At 42.9% G+C, this 25101-nt stretch overlaps 1 protein-coding gene across 14 annotated transcripts in view; it reads left to right on the forward strand.

Annotated features, from left to right (window-relative positions):
• Positions 1–25101, forward strand: part of MYCBP2 (MYC binding protein 2) — a 259460-nt gene that overhangs the window by 228776 nt on the left and 5583 nt on the right. For all 14 annotated transcript variants that reach the window (XM_053305497.1, XM_053305498.1, XM_053305501.1 and 11 more), the window contains 11 exons: positions 3118–3198; positions 4678–4944; positions 5105–5388; positions 5602–5698; positions 7269–7388; positions 8491–8592; positions 13278–13406; positions 13550–13682; positions 14931–15034; positions 19975–20163; positions 21484–21591. In XM_053305497.1, coding sequence (XP_053161472.1) covers positions 3118–3198; positions 4678–4944; positions 5105–5388; positions 5602–5698; positions 7269–7388; positions 8491–8592; positions 13278–13406; positions 13550–13682; positions 14931–15034; positions 19975–20163; positions 21484–21591 — 1614 coding nt within the window. The remainder of the gene's footprint in view (positions 1–3117; positions 3199–4677; positions 4945–5104; positions 5389–5601; positions 5699–7268; positions 7389–8490; positions 8593–13277; positions 13407–13549; positions 13683–14930; positions 15035–19974; positions 20164–21483; positions 21592–25101) is intronic.

Below are 25101 nucleotides of genomic sequence, written 5' to 3' on the forward strand. Positions count from 1 at the left end.
CCGCCGCCGCCGCAGCGAAAGTACTCCCAATGCCAGCCCTCCCTCCCTCCCAGCTAGCTGGCCGCCCGCCCGCTCGCTCGCTCACCGTTCACCGTATAGAAAACGAGAGGAGCTCCGGCACAGAGCTCCTCTCGTTTAGAAGGCCTCCGGCAGAATGGTGTTTTGCGCGCGCGCCGCAAAGCACGCCGTTTGCCGGAGGCCCGGTCTACCCGCCGGGAAAGGGCCGGGTAGACCGGGCCTCCGATCGCTGGGTAGACCGGGCCTCCGATCGCCGGAGGCCCGGTCTACCCAGCCCTTTCCCGGCGGGTAGACCGGGCCTCCGGCGATCGGAGGCCCGGTCTACCCAGCGATCAGAGGCCCGGTCTACCCGGCCCTTTCCCGGCGGGTAGACCGGGCCTCCGGCGAACGGCGTGCTTTGCGGCGCGCGCAAAACACCATTCTGCCGGAGGCCTTCTAAACGAGAGGAGCTCTGTGCCGGAGCTCCTCTCGTTTTCTATACGGTGAACGGTGAGCGAGCGAGCGAGCGGGCGGGCGGCCAGCTAGCTGGGAGGGAGGGAGGGCTGGCATTGGGAGTACTTTCGCCGCGGCGGCGGCGGCGGGGGGGCGGCTGGTTTCCAGCGCCCCTATACTAGAAAATACGGGCGCTGGCGGGGGCAAGGAGGCGGGAGGGCTAAGCAAGCCCTCCCGCCCTTAAGGGCATACCCCCCACCCAGACCCGAACCAGGCAGGGCCGGACTGGTCCGGCAGTTCGGCCATTCTTTGGAATGGCCGCCGGACCGGTTCGGGCACACCACTACCAGTATGTGGAAGAGCTTCCCGTGGATGCAACCCGATATGCTCAGTCAGGAGGAGGACAAACTGCTCCACCCCAACTTGAGCACATTAAACCTCACAGCTTGTAGGATAGGTTACTAAGTGAAATCCTTCTGATTGACAAGAAAAGCTCTACTAGAAGGACCTACTCAGCAAAATGGAAAAGGTTCCATGCCTTTGCTGAGTCAGCACCTTCGACCGCAAAAGGCTACTATTCATGGGGTGCTTCTTTGCCTGACTAGCTTGAAACAAGCTGGACTAGCAAATGCATCTAAAAAAGTGCACCTGGCTGTGATATCATTGCATCATCCTGTGTGGGATAGAAAGACAGTATTCTCTCATCTGGCCTGTAAGAGGTTTCTGAAAGGCATAAACAACTTGTCTCCTCCAGTGTGAAGTCTTGTCTATAAATGGAGCCTATCATTGGTCCTTTCTACTTTGACTGAGAAACGGTTTGACTCTATGGCTACAGCTTCTTTGAAACTGGTAATTCTAAAGACAGTATTCCTCATAGCGATAACTACAGCAAAGCGGGTCTGTGAGCTCAGTGCACTACCACTACCTATGAATTACCACTACTTATTGATGAGCCATGCACTATGTTTTACCAGAATAAAGGTGGTTATGCGTTTTGACCCGGATTTCCAACCAAAAATAGTGTCTGATTTTCACCTGAATCAGGATGATGTACCCTCAACTTTCTTCAGGGAACCAGTGACATCACTGGAACTTGAGATGTCACTGTCTGGATGTCAGGTGTGCTCTGCTGTTCTACTTGAAATGGATGACTGTGCTCAGGAAAGACTAAGAGGCTTTTTGTGTGTTACAAAGGCAAGACCAAGAGTTTGCCACCATTGATTTAGCAGGGGGAGAGTAACTGGCCCTATCCACCCCCAGCACAGTACTTCCAGTGACTGTTGCTGGTGTGTGTCCTATGTTTCTTTTTAGAATGTGAGCCCTTTGGGGACAGGGAGCCATCTTATTTGTTTTATTTCTCTTTGTAAACCGCCCTGAGCCATTTTTGGAAGGGCGGTATAGAAATTGAATTATTATTAATAATAATAATAATAATAATTGTTCCCTCTGATTCCCAGATGTTGTTGATTACAACTCCCAGAATCCCCAACTGCAGTGGCTTTTGCTTAGGGATTATAGGAGTTGTAGTTAACAACATCTGGGAATCCCTCTTAGAGGGAATACTGTTTGACACCTTCATGGCAATAGCTAGCTCACTAGCTGGTCAAGGTTATCTTTCTGGCCTATAAACTGCAGAAAGCAGATCCTCTGTCTGCTGTCAAATCCCATTCAATAAGGGCATGTGGTGCTTCAGCAGCCCATCTCTCGGGCGTTACATTTAGAGACATTTGCATGGCTGCCACTTGGACCTCGGATCAAACATTCGTGAAACACTATGCGCTAGACTTTTGTTCAGCTGCAGCAGCATCTTTTGGACAGGCAGTGCATAAGCGAGTGCTTCAGTAGCTTTCTTCTCCCACCACCAGCTTGAGAAAGCTTGTGAGTCACCCTCTTTTGTGGCTGTCACTGGCTCACTATCCAGATAAACAGGTTGCTTACCTGTAACAGATCTCGTAGTGATCCACTGACAGTCACAAAACCCGCCCATCCATTCTTACTTCAGGAAGCAAGCATTGGGCAGTATTGGATATAGGATGGATGTGCATCTATGTGTTGATTGAAGGACTGAAATAGTATGGCATTGTCAACCTACAGAAACTGAGGGAAATGGCGCCCAACCACTGAATGTAACAGGTGTGGAGCACGCTCACTCAGGGGGGAGGGGCGCATCAAGGAGCTAAAGAATCTATCCCGAAGTGGGTCTGTGCAGGTTCAGAACCCACTTTTGTGACTGTCAGTGGATCATTACCAGAACATCTGTTACAGGTAAGCAAACTGTTTTTACACTTTGCCTAGGTAGGAGGAGCTAGCCCACCATTCTAGAATTGGAATAGAAGTTTCACAAAGTTACATTCATGAACTTTGTGTGAGCTTGTCCTTGCAAAACAGATAAGATACACTTGATCCCACATGGATGGATCCATATTTTCTGTGAAGTATTAAATGTATAGAAAAACATTTACTCTCTTAAAACTGGTTTATCCATTTTAGATTTTTATTGCTTGTATTTTCTTTTAAAGAAGAAGAAAGTATGCTGTGTGTTTATTCTTCAGTGGATTTATTTTGGATAAGGGAGGGGGGGAAACAGCTAAATTTCTAAGCACACATTTCATATTGCCAAAATGTGAAACATATGCTCACTTCAAATGTTAACATTTTTGTCTAAAGGCAACCTCAGATGCAGACCTGAAAGAGCACATGGTTGGAATCATATTCAGCAGAAGTAAACTGACAAATTTGCAAAAGCAGGTTTGTATACTATAATAACCACTCTTCACAGTGCCATATATTTCACACATACTTCTATACATGGCTTCTAAGCCACAGGGAGGGGAAGGACTAGCCTAATTATGGCCTAGGCCAGTGGGAAGGAGGACGGAAATGATTCAATTAGTGCTGTGCTGTGCAAACTGTACCAGACCCCCTGAAGGAGTTCCCCCCCAGCATACCACACCTTGAGGAAAGCATGATTTGCTTGATTTCCATTAAAGGGGAGTGGGAATGAGAGTACCAAACAATCTGGCCGAACTTGAACGCACGCACATAATTGTGTGGCCCTTTTTGAATCTACAGAATTAGAGTGGTGCCAGCACCAGTCAGTTTTGAGATCTACTCTATGCATCCAGTGCAAAACTAAAAAATTATCTTGGCAGTCCTGTATATTTACATGAGAGAGTTGGGTTGGGGAAGCGATTCAAAAGCAATTCTGTTTCTTTTAAGGGGCAGTTAGGTTTTTTTAAGTGTGAAATTTTAAATTAGGACCAGTTTGTACAACGTATGCTCTATAGGAGTTAGACCTGTGGTTACCTATCCCCTCCTACCAAACATAGAACAGCTTAAACAAACTGACACCCATGCACCTCTATTCATGTATAAACACACTTCACCTGTACCATTTTGTAGCAAATGGATCATGTGCAGAGGGCATAGTTGCTTATGCATATTTGTGTATAGGTGTCAGTTCATACAAAATATTCATACAAATGACCCACAAGAACCTAAGCCTTGGTCTTGCACTACTCTGCATGTAGTGTAGTTTTGCTCCTCTGAGTGGCATGTTTCTATGAACTCACTGAAAAATCTGGTCCTTCCCAATTTGGTGAAAGTATCAATATTAAAAAGCAGTTAAATTCATGGTTAAGGTCATAATTCATGACTTAGGAGGACTAAATTTAAAGGACATAATATCCAGCTTTTCAGCCTACTTTCTGAAGGAAAGAAGGTTTATGAAAGCACTGTGTCTGTCCTGCCCTAACAACTTTTGTATTTATCATCTAATACACACCAAATGTAGAGCACATAGGACAGAATCCTAAGAGACCCTGATGGGTTGGTTTCTTTCTTTCTTTTCAGCCTGACATTTTGTTTCAAGATGGCTGCCACTCCATATATAAACAACACACCTTTGAAACCCATGTACTGACAGTCAGGTACAAACCAAATGCACAGTGCATTGGAGATAATCTAGGGGAGCCTTATGGGTTTTGTGTTTTTAACAACCCTTTATATTATTTCATAATGGCAGCCATTCAGAGCATAAGTAACAGCTCTTCGTAACTCTTGTGCTGACAGTCTGTTACAAATTAAATTAGCAGTATGTCGGAGCGAGTCCTAGATAAGAGTTGCTATGTTAAAAGAAATTGAAAGTAGGCTCAATTTATTCTACTTAGAATGGCTTAGTTCACCTTTTTTCATTACTTTTGTGCCTGTTCTTTTTTCTGTGTTTAGGTTTGCGCTCATATCGTACAGGCTATCCGAATGGAAGCAACTCGTGTGCGTGAAGAATGGGAGCATGCAATATCTAGCAAGGAGAATGCTAACTCTCAACCTAATGATGAAGATGCCTCATCTGATGCCTATTGTTTTGAGCTGCTGTCCATGGTGCTGGCACTGAGTGGTTCAAATGTAGGACGTCAGTATTTGGCTCAACAACTGACTTTGCTTCAAGATCTCTTCTCGCTGCTACATACTGCTTCTCCCAGGGTACAGAGGCAGGTTAGTAAAGAATAAAGCTTTTTATGTTTTATAGAGAGGCTTTGTGTTAAAGTTTAAAAATTTGACATAGTTGCAATTACAGTTATATAGATTCAATTAATGCATTCAGTTTGATTTTGAAAATACTAGCTAACTGTGTTTCTTTGGATGCTTCTTTTAGGTAACATCCTTACTAAGGCGTGTGTTGCCTGAAGTCACCCCTAGTCGCTTGGCTAGTATCATAGGGGTCAAGGCGTTACCCCCAGCAGATATAAGTGATATCATCCATTCAACAGAGAAGGGAGATTGGAATAAGCTGGGTATCTTGGACATGTTTTTGGGATGCATTGCCAAAGCACTCACTGTACAGCTAAAGGCCAAAGGAACCACTATAACTGGTACAGCTGGTACGGCAGCTGGCAAAGGAGTCACTACAGTTACATTACCAATGATTTTCAATTCCAGGTTGGTAGACGTTGTACTCTTAATACTTAAAGCACAGCTGAAAGATTGTATAATACAGTAAAAAAAAATTCCTTTCCCCTTTTAAAAAAAGATCTGTTCAGAATTGTGTTCTAGAAGCTTGTAAAATAGAATATACTCTTCATGCAAAAGGTACTGTAATACACTCTCTGCGACTCTTAAAATTCTTTCACATTTATTATCTCCCCCACCTAGTTATCTTAGACGAGGTGAAAGCCATTGGTGGATGAAGGGCTCAACTCCAACACAGATTTCAGAGATCATTATTAAGCTTATTAAAGACATGGCAGCTGTAAGTTTTCAACATCTTAAGCCTCTATGTATTTTTTCTGTATTAATACTATTGCTCAAATGTTGTTTTTATTGCAAATGAGAGAAGATAATATCACAAATCAAAATAGAAGTCATAATATTCTGCAGTAACAGTTCCAAAATATAGCCACATCTATTCCCTCCCCTGTTTTTTTCCAATTGAAGCATTTGCAGTTCTTTTTTTACCGTTGCTTGCAAAAGGTATTATGTATATTCCTAGACATGCTAGTTATAATAAATACTTGGATTTTAAAAACCTTGTGATTAAAATTTGTTTGCTGCCACTGAATGAATATATAGATATAAGAATGATATATTTTTTTTTAATCTTGTGGTGATCCAGTGCTGGGAGGAGGCAGGTGCTTTGGCATCTCTTGCTCTTGAGCTATAGTAGCCTGCATGCATTTCTCAACCCTCTCCAAAATGTCACCCAAATAAAATATTTCTGAAAACATGACTTTATTTTGGTTTACTGGCCAAGCTTTCACAAATTTTCAGCGAAAAGGTGGAATTCTGGGAAAGCATGCAACCCTGTCCCCCAGTTATTTTATCATTGGTGTTTACAGCTCTTTGTTTCCACCAGTGCCTTTGTTCATTTAGACTAGGTTTTTTCTTCCCTGGTAATCACAGCTAATGGGGTAAATTCAATGTTATGATGGTACCAAGGGCAGCATGCAACCAATTAGATTTGGCTATAGATTTGACATCACTTTGGGCAAACGAAGCCAGTACTTTGGTCTTAGTTTATATTGGTGTGGGAAGGTGAGAGGTGGGGCAAGGAGGGTCTCCATGGCTGCGAGTGCTGTGTTGTCTCAACAGCAGGGACACTCCCTGTCTTGCTGTGCAGCAGTTTCAACACAGTGCCACGCAGAAATTACAGGAGCATCCCAGATGTGCATCCAAATGCAGAGCTTGTCTATCTGGATTATATTATTTTAAATTGGACATGTTGTCCAGTGCAAGTAGTTGTGGTTTACTACACACTAGTCAAGTTGCCTTGGCAACGAGGACTTGTTCCCTCACCCCTAGCAAGCTTTGTCATGCCCTTTTGAGCCATTGTGTCAGAAAACTACTAAAAATAAAGCAGTGCTTTATGATGGATGTGAAAATATTTGGGAGTAGGAGGAGCCTCCTTTTCAGGTTCATAGTATTTGACACACATAAGAGTCTTGCTTGACAAGTGCCGATTACTCCTCAGTCTCCAGCTTAAGTTCTCTAAACAGAATACTTCATGGTGCCAGCCAAATCCATTCTTTACTTGAACTGACTGTGAATCCATTGTTCCTACATCTTTATGCATTTACTTTGCAAACACATGTGGTTGCTGGAACATAATGAGAGTTGAACCAGAGCAGCAACAAAAAGAAGTATAAAACCTTGGTTTTGGAGTTCGGCAAAATTTAATCAATGTTTCCTTGGCTTTTCAAGACTTATTGCTATATGCTAGTCATTGTCTTTTTCAAAAAGGCTGTAGTTTTAATTTTTATTTCTTTGTGATACACTAAATTCATTCTCAAGGTAAACATTTTGAAGCCTTTCCTCTTCCATAGGGTCACTTGTCTGAAGCTTGGTCCCGTGTGACAAAAAATGCTATTGCTGAAACAATCATTGCTTTAACCAAAATGGAGGAAGAATACAGATCGCCAGTGCGGTGTATTGCAACAACTCGGGTAAGAACAGTTCAGAGAAACACTGATGCAATGAAAGCTTCTGATTACAGGAACATTGTATCAAATATTAGCTCTTAAAGCTTACTCTTCAAGAGTAAGTGTTGCATCTGTGAAACTGAATATATTGTTGCTGTTAGTAAGCTTACAACTAAGTGTATCAATAGACTATGGCTCATATACAGAGTGACGCTGATAGAAGCACTGCTGGTAGTAGCACAGCTCCCAATTCCCACCCTGCTAATATCACACCGTGGTGTTAATCAGGCCATAATTCCAGCAATTCATAAAGTTAGGATGGTAAATACTCTGGCTGACATCCTGACAAACAAAGTATGCACACTTCAAAGGCCTGTGTTGACATGGTAGGAGTCCTTGCACAACTTGCCCATCCCCACTACAGGCACACTGTTGCACAAGAGCCATCAGACTCCCAATTACTGCTAGCATTTCAGAAGGGCTCTGTGATCTTGCAGAGGGCTTCCAGAGCACAAGCAGTACTTGGAAGTCTGGTGGCTCTTGTGCAACGGTGTGTATGCAGGGGGATGGGGGAGTTGTGCAAGGGCTCCAGTTACCCCTCAAAGTATGCACACTCCATTAGGATGCCAGCCTCTGATTTTCCCCCTCTCTCCAAGCAGTTCTACCAAGAGGCAACTTAACTGGATAGTCATGGCAAAGTGATAGTAAAAAAAATTCTCAGAATATTTATTTATATTGCTAGTGTCATTGCAGGAAAAATGGCAACCTGTTTAAAGTAGTACTCAAATTTCCTAGAAGGGAATTTTCTAAAATAAAGTTCCCCTCAGCATGGCATTAGGTGCAAGCCACATTGGTTGTTTGCAGTATATTCTGAAAGCATTTTGCATGGAATAACAGCTGCCTGTTCTACATTATACGTCTGATTCAGCAGACCTGCTGCTGACTAGTGTGTGTGTATGTGTGTGTGTCAGAATACCTGGCGCCTGCTTGAGATAAGGCACAGAAATAGAATTTTTGCTTTAACAGTCTGTTTACTTTCCTACAGCTTCATATAGACATCCATGTTGCTAAATATTATATGATATTTATGTTTCTAAATATTATCTTGCCACTCTCTTTTCAACAGTTGTGGCTGGCTCTTGCATCCCTTTGTGTTCTTGATCAGGACCATGTAGATAGACTTTCCTCGGGGAAATGGATGGGAAAGGATGGACAGCAAAAACAGATGGTAAGAAATGTGCAGAAGTCTATTTCAGGCTTTTGTTTTTTCTTTTCAGTTTTTTGTTTCATTGAACCTAGCTTCCAGAATAAAATAAAATAAAAACCCATGCCCAAAATCATATTCACTTGAAAGTTTTAAAGCATGAAACAATCATACTAGACCAACTATGCAATTACTGAGAGAGGCTAGAACTGCAGATTTGTTTAAAAAGTTGTACGGTTTTGCTGGAAATATTGATGCATACATGCTTCATTATATATCATGGAATCTGTATCTGGAACCCCATTAATGTATGTTGTGTTTACCAGCAAATGTAAACTCTGCATACTGTGACTTAACCTAATAGGTCACTTTCCCCCTCATTTGTTGAGTATGTATGCCTTCCTTTTTTAATACTTGTGATAATTTTGTACTTTTTATTGTTCCGCTTAGTATTTTTTTAAAAAACAAACAAACACCTGTGCAGCAAATGTAAACTTCACAAAATCCCAAACATATCTACCCTGTGAAGACCTTTTATTTTATTTTATTTTATTGAAAGTTTTTTCTTGAGTATCCATGTTTTCCTGCTGTCCACCAAGTACTTCTTTCTACAGACTCGGCCAATTGCTTAGTAACCTGTGGATCTAACTAGCATGTATTTCTTGGAGAAAATATCTATCATACAGTAGAGGAGGGCATCCTCATCTACTGTCGTGGGTTTTACACCCCACTTGCTAATCTGTGTGTCTTTATTTACTTTTTAAAAGCAGCTTGCACTTTTTGACCATTATTAACAGCATTTTCGTGTTGTGTTAAGACTGGAGTATAGGATGAACTGTGTCCTCTCTCTCCACCTTAATTCTATTGACACTGCTGTTATATTTGATTATTTGTAGTCATTCATTTCTTCTTTAATCTAGCCCTATTCAGGTATTCTTTAATGGTGTATAGTGTCAATTGCAAGCCTTGGCTCCTGTACCAACATATTACATAACCCTGCCCCCATGCCTGTTGGTCAGGAATATACTGTTAAGGAAGTCTGAATATAATCAATGCCTGTTTATATGCTTAGTGCAGTGGCTTTCAAAGTGTGCTTGGAACTCTGAATCTCTTAGAAGTTTAGTGGGGTCCCTCAGTGAGAAGGTCAATAATATCAGACAAGTTTATCTACAAGACTGCAGATCTTCCCTAGAATGTACAGCTTCAGGAGTGTGCTAAATGTGTATTATGACACACAGTCAGTTTGTGTTGAGGTGACAGTAAAACCCAGCAGATCTGACCAGTGTTGAGTGTGCCCTTGAAAATGCCCTGGAATCTTTTGCAGTACACAGCGTTTCCATGGTAGATGTTCAGGGGCTCCTCAGCAGATAAGTTGATGTGCATTGAGGTACAGCTTGGGCATAGAAGAAGTAACATTGAGAGGTCAGCAGGCTGTTGCAGGGGAAGGGAAATCAGAAACTTCATTTCTGTTTCCCCTTCTGGCTGTCCTGCAGGCTCTTTGACCTTGGAAATCAATGCTAGCCACCCACAGAGCCTCGTCTTGCTCCTTTGTAATGCCAGGTCAGTCCAGAATAAACGTTTGATTCTGGATGAAGAGGACTGTCTGGCATGTATTACAGAGACTTGCTTGGGGGAGGCTGGAGGCCCAGTCTGGTCCTGGCTTCTTCCTCCAGGGTACTCTGTTGAGAAGCAGGGGTGGGGAGGTGGAGTTGCTGTGGTCTACAAGAGCAATATCTCCCTTGTCAGGATTCCTGTCAAAGTGTCTGACCATATTGAATGTGTGTACCTAAGTTTGGGGACCAGGGATAGACTGGGACTTATGTTGGTGTACTGATCGACCCGCTGCTCGATGGAGTCCCTAACTGAGCTGACGGACTTGGTGTCAGGCTTGGCATTGGAGTCTCCCAGGCTTGTGGTGCTGGGGACTTCAATGTTCACTTTGTCCAGGAGTTCATAGTGGCCATGATGACTATGGGCCTATCCCATGTGGTCTCGGGACTGATGCATATTGCTGGTCACATGCTTGATCAGGTCTTTCACTCTGAACAGGGTGGTGTTCTGTGGGTGAGGACTCCTGTGATTTACCCTTTGTCATGGACGGACCACCATCTTGTTAAGGTTGGACTCGCGACCACGTCCCACCGCCGCAGGAGTGGGGGGCCCATTAGGATGGTCCGCCCGAGAAGGTTACTGGATCCAATAGGATTTCAAGAAGCCTTAGAGGAATTTAGTGTTGACTCTGCTGGTGACCCTGTCGACACTGGTGGAGAATTGGAATAATCAACTCACAAGGGCAGTAGACACGATCACTCCTAAAGCGTCCTCTCCGACCCACTTCAAAACTGGCCTCTTGGTAGACGGAAGAACTACGGGGGTTGAAGCGGTGAGGTAGACTGTTAGAGTGCAAGTGGAGGAAGACTCGACTTAAATCCAACTGATTATTACATAGAGAGCATTTGAAGATGCTCTCTATGGCTCAGGCCACACATGCGGCAAAGAAACGATTCTTTTTCTCCTGTATCGCCTCCGCAAGTTCATGTCTGGCAGGGAGGGCAGGATGCCTTCTTGTCTTAACGAGGCAATCATTAGACTGCTTCTGAAGAAGCCTGCCTTGGATCCCTGAGAGTTAAGCAATTGAAGACCTGTCTCCAACCTTCCATGGTTGGGCAAGGTGATTGAGAAGGTGGTGGCCTCCCAGCTCCTGGCAGTCTTGAAAGAAACTGATTATCTAGACCAGGGTTTCTTAACCTTAGGCCCCCTGATGTTGATGGACTACAACTCCCACCATACCCAGCCACAATGGACATGGCTGGGGATGATGGGAGTTGTAGTCAATTATCATCTGGGGGCCCAAGTTTAAGAAACGCTGATCTAGACCCATTTCAAACTGGCTTTCAGGCAGGCTATGGGGTGGAGACTGCCTAGGTCAGCCTGATGGATGATCTCCAATTGGGAATTGACAGAGAGAATGTGACTCTGTTGGTCCTTTTGGATTTCTTGGCAACTTTCAATACTATTGACCATAGTATCCTTCTGGAATGTCTGAGGGGCTTTGCAGTGGCTCCACTCCTATCTCACAGGAAGATTCCAGATGCTGTCTCTTAGAGACTGTTGTTCTTCAAAATTTGAACTTTCCTATGGTGTCCCTCAGGGCTCCATATTGTCTCCGATGTTTAACATCTGCATGAAACTGCTGAGAGAGAACATCAGGGGATTTCAGGGGATTGGGGAGAACATCAGGGGATTTGGTGCAGGGTGTTATTATTTATTATTAAAACTTTTATACCGCCCTTCCAAAAGGCTCAGGGCAGTTTACATTAAAACACCATTAAAATCAGTTAATAATTAAAACAAAAATTATAAAACATAAAACAATGATTAACAATTAAAAACACCGTAAAACAGCAATTAAATAATCAGTAATAATCAGATTTGGGTGTTATCAATATGCTGATGACACCGAAATCTATTTCTCCATGTCAACATCATCAGGCGAAGGCATAACCTCCCTAAATGCCTGCCTGGAGTTAATAATGGGCCTGATGAGGGATAACAAACTGAGGCTGAATCTAGATAAGACAGAGGTACTTATTGTGCAGGTTAGAAACTTGGGAGACGATTTTGATCTGCCTGTTCTGAATGGGGTCACGCTCCCCCAGAAGGAACAGGTACACAGTCTGGGGGTGCTTCTGGATCCAAGTCTCTCCCTCATGTCCCAGGTTGAGGCGGTGGCAAGAGGTGCTTTTTATCAGCTTCGGCTGATACGCCAGCAGCATTGATTTCTTGAGATGAACGACCTCAAAACAGTGGTACATCTGCTGGACACCTCTAGGCTGGATTACTGCAATGCGCTCTATGTGAGGCTGCCTTTGTACATAGTCCGGAAACTGTAGTTGATTCAGAACGTGGCAGCCAGGTTGGTCTCTGGGTCATCTAAGAGAGACCATATTACTCCTGTCTTGAAGGAATTGCACTGGTTGCAATTGCACTGGTTGCCAGTATGTTCCCAGGCAAAATACAAGGTGCTGGTCATTAAATATGAAACCCTAAACAGCTTAGGCCCTGGTATTTAAGAGAACGTCTTCTTCACCATGATCCCCACCGCCTGCCTGCTAAGATCATCTGGAGAGGTTCGCCTGTGGCTGCCACCAACTCGTCCGGCGGCTACTCGGGAACGGGCCTTCTCCGTTGCAGCCCCTGGACTTTGGAATGCGCTCCCTGTTGAAACAACAGCCTCCCCATCTCAGGCAACTTTTAAAAAGGCACTGAAGACACATTTATTCACCCAGGCTTTTAATTAGATTTATAGTTTTAAATAATTTTAATAGTTAATTGATCTAATATTTTAAACTATTTTAATTGTAAACTGCCCAGAGACTCACGTTTTGGGCAGTATAGAAATATTTTAAATAAATAAATAATAAACATTTAAAACCCACTTCTCTAGGGTTTGGCACATGCACTGCTATCTCTGTGTCACCTCCCACCCATCTAGCTTACCTACTATACTCAATTTTTTAAAAGCAAATTATTGGAACTAGAAAAAGAACAAATATAGCTCAGTTTGCTTTAATTTCTTGTGTTTGATATAGTGTTTAAAATGGTCAATAATACTTTTTGTTATAATAATATGCTTAGACATGCCCCCCCCGCCCCGCAAGATAATGAAGGTTTCATATTTAGTCTGCTCTGCTTTTTTTTACTTTCAGCCCATGTGTGATAACCATGATGATGGAGAAACTGCTGCAATTATCCTGTGTAATGTTTGTGGGAATCTTTGTACAGATTGTGATAGATTCCTCCATCTTCATCGGCGAACAAAGTCTCACCAGAGACAGGTGGAGTATAAGTTGTATTTTCAAACTTTCAGTAGGTTTTAAAATTCAAAAGTCCATATTGCAAACATAAACAAATTTAATGTTTGAATTCTCTAAGTTCTCTAATTTTGTAAGTTGAAAAATTGTTTGCTCATACTTGACAGGTGTTCAAAGAGGAAGAGGAAGCTATCAAGGTTGATCTTCATGAAGGCTGTGGTAGGACCAAACTGTTCTGGCTGATGGCACTAGCAGATTCTAAAACCATGAAGGCTATGGTGGAGTTCAGAGAACAAACAGGTAACACTTTTGTGTATCCTCCTTTATCCTAGTCATTTGGGGACTGGAATGTATTACCAACATAAAGCTCTAATATAAGGCAGAAGATTAAATTCTCCAAATGACTTTTCACAAAAGACAGCCTAATTCATTTACTAGCAAACTCATCTCCAATACATATACAAGTGGACCCCATTATCCGTGGGGGTTCCCTTCCTGCCTATTTCCACAGGTAACAAAACTGCAGATAATGGGACATTAAGTCTTAAGTCTGTGATGATGGGGGGGGGGGGCGGGTTAGGTGCCTGCAGGGCAAAAAATGCTTGGAAAAAGATTAAAAACAGCATAAATCAGAGAAAGTGCTGCACCATGCTGTGTAGGTCCCCAGCTGTCCAGCAGTACCTCCAAAATGCCAATTTTTCTGCTTTTTAAAAAACACAAATTAACCACAAAATACCTCCTTTCTTCAAAAATGGTGGCCAGAAATGACCTCAGAGGTCATTTCCAGCCACCTAGGAACTGCAGATATGGGGTTCTTAACCCTTTCCTTACCCTAGTATGCTGAGGTCAGGTCTCAATTGCTGGGACTGTGTGTGCCGAGGTCCACCTGTAGTGTTAGCTTACTAGCTCAAACAGCAGCCTCCCTTAAAAATAAAAATACTTTAAAAAATTAAATTCAGGTACTGATTCCCACAGCTATAAAATGAGTGCAGTTGTCCATCTTGCTTTTGCTCTTAGTCAATACTGTGTCTATACCATGATATACAGAAACACAAAGCGTCTTGGAAGGTGGTATTGCCTCAGAAATTGCTTTTAAAGATGAAGTTTTCCATACCTTTTTGCAAAGATACACTTCAGTATGTGTGCAATGCCTAGTGACATCTCGGAAGCCAGATAGTTTTCTGAATAACACTTTCAGATGTCAGGGCACAAACAGAAGCAGAATGAATTGTGTCAAATTGCTTTTTTAAAAAAAGTTAAAACTATCTTGGGTAGTAGATAGGACAAATCTAGAGAACCGCTACTAATCAAAGTAGACAATGCTACCAGTAGATGGTTTAACTCAGTGTAAAATAGCTTTGAGTGTTTACCCAATATAGTTCTTCACTTTTGAAGTAGCTAGCTTGTATTTAGTTTCCATTTACATTACTGCTCATTAGTTACATTCCTACACTGTTAAAATGAGTAGCATCTGGTACACAATGCATTATAAACATTTTATTATTTTTGAGGGAAAGTTCTGACTTCTTTTTTCTTACATTGATCTAGGCAAACCCACAACAAGCAGCTCTGAAGCATGTCGTTTCTGTGGCTGCAGAAATGGAACAGAATTATCAGCAGTGGGCAGTGTCTGTTCTGATACCGATTGCCAGGTTTGTATTTATTAAACCTTGTTAGTCCTTCAGCTTATTTGTGAGGCAAAATATAATACAAGTTACCGAGTATTTTTATCTGTAATTAAATGGCTCAACAACAGGTTACACCAAAGCAAGTGTGAGAGAACACCAGCAGCCTCATTCTCTGAATGAGAAGCAGTGTCAGGAAGGGTGCCTTAGAACAGAGAAAAGCAGTACAGATGAGAGGGTGACTAACTCTTCCCTTCTACAACTTTCTCCAGAAACTAAGCCTGCTGGCACTATTTTCTCTCCAGCCCCCTGGGTTTTAATGTACATCTTTGCAAGGGTAAACACACAACTAGGGGTTGGATTTCCAATGGAAAAGTAGATGAAGGGCTAAATACTCTACCTGCTGCTTCTCAAAACCAAATTGACCTCTCCTGGTTTTGTACAAATATTGGCTACTGGCGTTTTCTTACCTATATCTTCATATACCTCAGCCCTAAAAACCAGAGGCTTAGTCATTCAGTTAATTTGTCAATGGAAGCAATACTGGGGGAAAATTGGGCCCATATAAATAGATACATTTATTTAATTATTTTATTGTTTTTATATATTTATTATATTTATAGACCACCCCATCCAAAGGTTCTGGACGGTGCACAACAAGTTTTAAAAGATATAAAACAAACACTATCTTAAACACACTACTTAAAAGAATATAAAAACAATTTTAAAACACTTCAAAACCAGTTAAAATACCCCAAAACAATTTTAAAAACCTTGGAAGGCCAGGCCAAACAAATAAGTTTTCAGGGTGATCTTAAAGGCCAACAAGGAGTCTAAACTGCAGATATCTGCCGGGAGCACATTCCATAGACCAGGAGTAGCTACAGAGAAGACCTGGTTCAAGTTGCTACCAGACATATCAGTGGTAACTGCAGACAGACCTCACCAGATGACTTCAATATGCAATGGGGATCATACAGAAGAAGGCATTCTCTAAGGTAGCTCAGACCCAAGCCATTCAGGGCTTTAAAGGTAACAACTTGCACTTTGTATTTTGCCTGGAAACATATCAGCAGCCAGTGCAACTGTTTTAAGACAGGCATAATATGGTCTCTCCAGGTTACCCCAGAAACCTGTCTGGTTGCTGCATTTTGAACTAAGTGAAGTTTCTGAATTACGTACAAAGACAGCCCCACATAGAACGCATTGCAGTAGTCAAGCCTGGAGGTTACCAGCTGATGCATCACTGTTTTGAGATCGTTCTCTTCAAGGAATGGAAGCAGCTGTCAAATCAGCCAAAGCTGATAGAAAGTGCCATAGCCTCCACCTGAGGATCCAAGAGCACTCCCAAGCTGTGTACCTGTTCCCTCTAGGGGAGTGTAACCCCACCCAGCCCAGGAAGATCTAACTCATTCTTCAAATTCTGATCCCCCACAATGAGACCTCCGTCTTGCTTGGATTCAGCTGCAATTTGTTATCCCTCATCCAGCCCATTACTGCCCATAGGCAGGCGTTTAGGGAGTGAATGCCATTTCATGATGATGATGAGGAGGAGGAATAGATTTGGGTGCAATCAGCATACTGATAACACCCTGCACCAAAACTCCTGATGACCTCACCCAGCGGTTTCATTTAGATGTTAAAAAGCATTGGTGACAGAATGGAGCCCCAAAGGACTCCTTATAATAGTTCCTATTTCGAAGAGCAACCATCACCAAGCTCCACCATCTGGAATCTGCTCGAGAGATAGGAGCGGAACCACTGCAAAGCAGTGCCTCTTCTCCCCAACTCCCCCGGGTGATCCAGAAGGATACCATGGTTGATGGTACCGAACACCACCGAGAGATCCAAAAGAACGAACAGACTCACACTTCTTCTGTTGATGCCCTGGTAAAGGTCATCCATCAGGCCGACCAAGGCAGACTCAACCCCATAGCTTGCTCTAAAGACAGTTTGAAATGGGTCTAGTTAATCGGTTTCCTCCAAAACCGTCTGGAGCTGGTTAGCCACCACTCTCTCAATCATCTTGCCCAACCATGGGAGATTGGAGACCAGCCTATAGCTATCCATCACTGAGGGATCTAGGGAAGGCTTCTTAAGAAGGGGTCTAATCATTTCCTCCTTCAAACAAGGAGGCCTACTCTCCCTCAGCGATGAGTTAATTATATTAACCAGGCCATCTCCAATTATTTCCCTGCTAGATAGAAGCAGTCAAGTCAGGAAAGGATCCAGAGAACAAGTGGTAGGCCGCACCGCCCCAAGCAGCTTGTCTACGTCCTCGGGCATCACAGGTGGAAACTGATCCAATCTAATACCGCAAGCGGGATTGCTAGACACCACCCTAATAGACTCTGCAAAAACAGTGGCATCCAAGTCGGCCCGAATACAAGAGATTTTGTCTGCAAATAACCCATTAAAAGCATCGCAGCAGAACAAAGTCTCCGGCAACTGGATTGAAATTGAAGGAGCCTGAATCAAACCTGGGATAGCTCTGTTGAATATGAATCTGCAGAAGCAACGCGTGCAGACCAGAATTGGTTTTTTGCCACACACACCGCTTCTGCATGAACCTTCAAATGGGCTCTATGCTGTATCCTGTCAATTTTGAGCTGAGTTCTCCTCCACTTGCGCTCCAGTCACCCACTTTGCTTCTTCAGTCCCCGCCATTCCTCTGTATACCAAGGGTCCACTTTTAAAGCAGGTCAGGCGGGACACTTAGGAGCCTGTGTCTACTTCCCTGTTGAGTTCCCTATTCCAGGTTCCCACCAGGACATCAACAGAATCACTGGCAGGACTAACATTAAAATCCTCCAAGGCTTTTTGGAATCCTATTGGGTCCGTCTCGGGCAGGCCATCTTAATAAGTCCAACCAGTTAACCGGGTAGTGGTCCGTCAATGACAGTGGGGTGGGGGGAGGGGGGGACAGGAACCAAGATGCTTTCAGTTTTTGCTCACACTCTAAATGTCATCTGTTCAACATTTCTGTTCAGCAGTAGGAAAAGAAGAATCGTTTTTAATTGCAGACTAGGGTAATAATGCTTTACCTAAGGAAGTTCTGGAATTTCCCTTTCAGGAAGATTTTATGGGGAGAATGGATCAACATTTATGAGGCTTGTTTTGTGTAATCTCCCAGTGGATGACAACGTCCTTATGTGGTACTGCTTTTAGATAAGCTAGAAGCACTAAGAGGGCCCAAGGCTGTGGCCCAACAGTATACAGGTGAAACTTGGAAAATTAGAATATCGTGCAAAAGTCCATTAATTTCAGTAATGCAAATTAAAAGGTGAAACTGATATATGAGACAGACGCATTACATGCAAAGCGAGATAAGACAAGCCTTAATTTGTTATAATTGTGATGATCATGGCGTACAGCTCATGAAAACCCCAAATCCACAATCCCAGAAAATTAGAATATTACATGGAACCAAGAAGACAAGGATTGTAGAATAGAACAGTATCGGACCTCTGAAAAGTATACAGTGTACTGTGCTTGACTGGCCAGCAAACTCGCCTGACCTGACCCCATAGAGAATCTATGGGGCATTGCCAAGAGAAGGATGAGAGACATGAGACCAAACAATGCAGAATTGCTGAAGGCCGCTAATGAAGCATCCTGGTCTTCCATAACACCTCATCAGTGCCACAGGCTGATAGCATCCATGCCACGCCGCATTGAGGCAGTAATTGCTGCAAAAGGGGCCCAAACCAAGTACTGAATACATATGCATGCTTATACTTTTCAGAGGTCCGATATTGTTCTATTCTTCAATCCTTGTCTTCTTGGTTCCATGTAATATTCTAATTTTCTGGGATTGTGGATTTGGGGTTTTCATGAGCTGTACACCATGATCATCACAATTATAACAAATTAAGGCTTGATTTATCTCGCTTTGCATGTAATGCGTCTGTCTCATATATTCAGTTTCACCTTTTAATTTGCATTACTGAAATTAATGGACTTTTGCACGATATTCTAATTTTCCGAGTTTCACCTGTATGTAATTCCCTGCTAGGCTTGCTCTGCTTGTTAGGAACAAAGTTTAATGCTGTGTAGGAGGGAAAGAGATGCACACACAATGGGGAGAAGTGGCAGGCAGACAAAAGGATCCACTCTCCCTCTTCATTTTGCCTCTTCACACGCCTACCAGACAGCCTTTGTGCTAGTTGAAATACCTGTGTCTGGCAAATGAAAACAGAGATGGGTAAACCGCCAGTAATCTCAGATTAATTCAGACTTATCCATTTTCTCCCTGCCTTTGGCTGCTCTGTCCTGTTCAAAAGCAACAAAGAGTGGAGAGATTGTTTTTTTTTTTCCTCCTCCCTGCCCTCTCACATGGCATGTCAGGAAGGAAGGTGTGTTAACATTTGGGACTTCCCAAGGGCTAACACAGGGTTACTGCAATGGTAGCCCTTGTTGTAGCCCTTGTATTGCCTTTTAGGAAGACTCCAAATCCAAAGGACCACCCCATCTTTATTCCTGATGTGCTGCAGAGCAGGAAGGAGATGACGAAATTTCCCTGCGCCATTTCCTTCTTCTTGGTGTGATTTGCCTGGACAGTAGTTAGGGAAAGCAGCAGGGGTGAGGTGGGGTGGCTCTCTTCCCTACACAGACCACTGTTCCTGCTCCTATCACTAAACCACTAAGTTAAGGGCAGAGAAGAATGTGTGTTTTGGGGGCTGGCAAAGGTAGAGGAAGAGATACTGGTAAAGTTCTCCAAAATCAGGCTTGGAGAGGAATGGTGGGGGTTCTAGAAGTGCACTGCTTGTTTGGGGAAGGCTTGTTTGAGCCCCCCAAATTCTTCTCAAAGCCCAAGCTAAGAGTTCACCAACATCCCTAAATGGAAAACAGAAACAATTGTCATAACAAGAAAAGCATGCATCCAGCAATTACTACCACCGTGTTAAAGCCTCCAAAGACACTCTCTGCTAAAGTAAACATTGTTTCATAATGTTTGTCTTTAATAGGAATATGCTAAGATAGCTTGCAGTAAGACACATCCTTGTGGTCATCCCTGTGGCGGCGTCAAGAACGAAGAGCACTGCTTGCCCTGTTTGCACGGCTGCGATAAGAGCACCACCACCCTTAAACAAGATGCTGATGACATGTGCATGATTTGTTTCACAGAAGCACTTTCAGCAGCACCAGCAATTCAGGTTTGGATTTTGGATTTAATATAGGAACTGTCCAATGTGTTGATTGTAAAGAGTTTACAGTTGACGGGCAGCAACTTGGCAGAAACAATACAGACGCTTAGATTTGTTATTTTTGTGCTCCCTTTTTGTCGGTGTTAATACTAATACATTTTAATGCATGTTTTCCTGCTATTGCCCAAGCACTGCCCAACTTTCTTGGTCTCAGGTTTGCATTTGTACTATTCAGCTGTCGGGCTTATGCAATGCAGAAATCTGTTCTCCTGCTCTGTTCAGCAGCAGGCCATACCCATACGTGGTGTGCTGGTGTCAAGGAGCCTAGTTAATGCAAAGGGTAGCATTTTTTGGAAGTCTGTAGCAGGATTTTGCAGTCCTTGGCTCAGCACCTTGTTGTTTTTGCTTCCCACAAACTGGTTCCAGTGCCAGATTGCATGTGTTCAGGTCTCTCTGCTTTCACATAATGGGACCTGTGCCTGCCCAAAGCAGTTTTCAGGAAAATTATAGAGTACTGCCCAGCAATGTTGGGTGTGAGCCCCACCCCCTCTCATTTGGGTGGTTCAGGTACATGCACATTATTAAGCTGCCTCATCTTTCCCTTAACCCTTCACCTGCTCCTTTCAGCTAGAGATGCTGGGAATTTGAACCTGAGATTTTCTGTGTACAACACATGTGTTCTACCATTGTGCTAAAGTCCCTCCAACATAGACTTGCCACTTTCTAAATAGCTGGTTGTGATCGTGTTTAATAGCAACCATTTCTCATATAATTAGTAAACTGTGCCTTACCAATCAGAACCAGCGTGCTGGTTCAAGGTGCATGTTTCTGAATATCACATGTTGGTTACTATCATTCATATGGTCCCTGATTCAAATCTTATGAAATTAAAATATTTTAAAAATATGCGGTGAAGCCAGTGGCTACTAGGGAGAGGACCTTTTTGGTGGTGGCACCCTGAAAATAGCATGCCCCGTGAGGTTCGCCTGGTGCCATCATTATGGTTTTTTAGGTGTCAGATAATTATCCATCCAGGCTTTTTAAAGGGTCTAAAGTTTAAAAGTTTTAAGCATAGCTTTGATATTTTAAAGTTTTCTTTTGATTATACATTGTCTTTTTGGTATGGTTTGATTTTGTGAGCCTCCCAAGGAACATTTATTATGGGGCAGCTATATAAATTGAATATTTATATCCTCCCCGCCCCCCGTGAAAGTGTAGTAACAAAAGAATGTTCACTTTCCTTGGCTCCCTGCTTAAGACAAGCTCGGTATTATGAAACCTGTCAAGAATTATTACTGTGTATGTATTGATAGATCTTTCTTTTTGCAGTTGGACTGTAGTCATATATTCCACTTGCAATGCTGTTGCCGAGTACTAGAAAACAGATGGCTCGGGCCACGGATAACATTTGGGTTCATGTCTTGTCCAATTTGCAAGGTGAGCACAGAGTCCAGTGCAATGTTACTAACTTGAGAAACAACTTGGATTGAAAAAATGGGGGAGCTGCTTATCAGATTTTTCAGATAAAACTGGGAGGGACTGCAAACATTAATGTGGATAGCAATGAAATAGATTTATAATCATAAATTATAAATAAATTATAAATTATTATAAATTATTTACTTCCTAAATTAGAACAAGTGCACAACTCAAATGCCCCAGTGAAATCCACTGTGACTTGATGAGTGGGGTCCAAGGTCAATTTTTAGGCCCAAAATTTAGGGCATTGATTATTAAATGAATATTTAATTAATATTAATTAGTTTGTTAATTAAATAAATTGAATTAAATCAAATTAAAATGAAATTATTTTAATTTTAATTACAAATAAATTCACGGTTGAAGCCACTGGCCCTGCCCCCCCCCCCATTTTCCACCCCCTGTCATTTGGCAGGCGGGCAGCAGGAACAGTGACAAAGCGGCATGCTGCCGCAGGTGCAGCACCGCTCATGTCCTGCCGCTGCTCATCCTGGCTCCCAAGCTGTTGGGCAGCTGCTACACTGCTGCTGCTAGATCATGGGTGTTACTCGCCTCCCTCCCCTGCTCACTTGCCCCCAGGTCCCGAGCCCCTCTGCCTCCACGAGGCCCAGGAGCTTCCTGAGTATGAGGGTTTGCATGCGACCTGATGGAGACACAGGGCACATGTGCACCTTCCTTCTCAGTCTGCTCCCTGCCCTGATGGAGCCAGAAGTGTTCTGGAGCCCGGACAGGCGGATGGCAGGAGCGCTGCTCACTTGCCCCACCACTGGCCTGGGCTCCTGAGTCTCTCCGCCTTCTTCAGGGCCAGGAGCAGGCTGAGGATGAGGGTGCGCAAGCCAGTGAAGGTGGAGTGGGCCGCAGTGAAGGAGAGCGCCAGCTTCCTCACCTGCCCACCAGCTCGCCTTGCCTCCACTGGCCGCTCGGGAGTGGCAGAGTCAGACAAGCTGGCCAACAGAACATTTAAAAAGATATTTTGTCCACCGGTGCCTGAAGAGAGAGGGATACGTCTCTGTGGGCCAAGAAAAAAGGCCTTGCATGCTGGACTGGGCCATATGTTGTGCAGACCTGAGCTAGAGTGTCCGGCTGTTAGAAACAAATGCATAGTCTGCATCCTACTGAGAGTCAGTGCCACAATATGTATTGATATTGTTAGATGTAGATCATCCACACTGGTGGTTTTTTTTTTAAGAATATAAAATATTACACACTGAAAGATAAACAGTTGGCAGGTTCCAGATGACTGTCATGACTAAATACCATTGATATAAAATAGACAAATTAGTCATAACTAATTTAAATCCCATTAATTTCAGTGAGACTAGTCTGGATCCTCCCCTGTATATGTATAGGTACACTTAGCTGGCTAAGCATGCTAACTACTAAGAATGATATCAAGGCTGTAATAGCCTCTGAATGGGGAAACTGATTTCTTGCACAAATGAGAATTGTATGCTAACTTTAAAACAGTGAACTGCTTTATAGCCATTTGGTCATTTAAGAGTTGCAGAAAATATAACAATTGGACATGTGTCACAAAGGAATATAATTGAGAATTTTAGAAATTTTAATTGTGTTCTTTGATGAAAAGCAAATTCTAACATAGAGGTTTTTGGTTAGTTCTCTGAGGAAAACAAAGGTTTGTTGATGCTTCAGCTATCTAGTAAGCTAGAAAATAGTAAGAACTGGACAGAAATTAAAACTGTTCTGTGCATCCCTGTGGCATTTGGTCTGAGTCAATGAAGTGTGTAAAGTTTACTTTCAGTTGGTTTTCACCATAGATGTTGCATTGGTTTGTATAAATGTACTTATATTTCCTCTGCCACCAATTATACGATGAAACCATTGTAACTCTGTTGGTTTCTTTACCCTGATAACATGGCTTTGCAGACGTGAGGAGGGTTTGTTACAGAAATCACTCAGTCAGATGTACTTTAAAACAAAACAAGAAGAATATTTATTTAAAGATGTTACATGAGGTGTGTTTGTTTTACTGCTGATTAGTAGGACTGAAATCTTGCTTGGTTACAAAATTGATGCTTTGAACTTCTCACAACACTTAGTTACTTTGTACACAATATATATGTCTTTTCATCTTTGAACCCAATTCCTTGCCAGAAGTGTATTTCACAACCCTGTCTTTATTACAGACTGTCCTAATAACCCAGTCCTTTTATTATTTTTTTGAGACTGTCTTATCCTTTGAGTCTCAGAACTCCTCCTCCTACCCTGACCCATATCTCCTCCCTGACTGAACTTCACATCCTACTTCTAACTGTCACTCTCTAACTGCCCCTTATGATTGGCAGCTCCAAAGTTTTCTAAGCCAATTTGCATGGAAGTAGTCATGCACCATTTCATCACAATGCCACTTAGATACTGTGTAGACTTCTGGGCAGTTCAAAAAGCATTCTAGAGAGATTCAAAAGCTTGGATTTTCTTGTGCTGCACATGAGTGACTCTGGACCATATACACTGCCTGGCATCCAGGCTAATGAAATGCTTGCACAAACATGTTGTGCCAGCTAGTCACATGAAGTCTGGGCTTGTGTTTTGTTTTGCAGGGAACTTTTGCTCTAGAGTGCAATTGCAGGTGTTCCCATGACTTTGCACAGCTATGCAATCTTCTTGCAGTAGTGCAACTTTGTTCATTGCACAAGCGCTTCATTAGTCTGGATGTCAGCCAATGAATAAAAATGTCTACAGGTTAATAATGTCTATAAAATCATGTGTGGCTTGGACAAAGTAAATGGGCAAATCAAAAAGTGTGTGCGGGAGGTGGGGTAGTACTCAAACAATACAGGTAAGAGCAAGAGGTAATGAGTACTAAAGATAAAGATTGGAAAATGCTTAAATACATTGTAATGTAATACCAGCTGGTATAAACAATGGGAGATACGAAAACACCCACACACTGATAAGATGAGAATACAATGAGGAAGAGAATGAGAAAGGGAGAGGAGAACTGGTCTTGTGGTAGCAAGCATGAGGTCCTCTTAGCTAAGCAGGGTCCTCTATGGTTGCATATGAATAGGAGACTTGATGTGTGAGCACTGCAAGATATTTCCCTCAGGGATGGAGCCACTCTGGGAAGAGCAGATGGTTCCAAGTTCCCTCCCTGGCTTCTCCAAGATAGGCCTGAGAGAGACTCCTGCCTGCAACCTTGGAGAAGCTGCTGCCAGCCTGTGTAGACAATACTGAGCTAGATGGACTTATGGTCTGACTCAGTATATGGCAGCTTCCTATGTTCCTAATGTGTAGTGCTAAGCCACAATTGTGCTCTTCATCAGGCATGGGTTTTTGTTCCTCAGGAACCTATTTTCAGGTCACAGGGAGCACTTCTGGGGGACATGAGAGAGAGCAAAAAAGAATGCAACCCTGAGGACATCCATACTAAGTTAGTCTAGAGTGCAGCTCCACTACCACAAAGCATCAGCACTTCATTAAAAGGTCTGGTGCTTCCTTAGTCAG

The sequence above is a fragment of the Hemicordylus capensis genome, chromosome 3, assembly GCF_027244095.1.
Source record: "Hemicordylus capensis ecotype Gifberg chromosome 3, rHemCap1.1.pri, whole genome shotgun sequence".
Lineage (NCBI taxonomy): Eukaryota > Metazoa > Chordata > Lepidosauria > Squamata > Cordylidae > Hemicordylus > Hemicordylus capensis.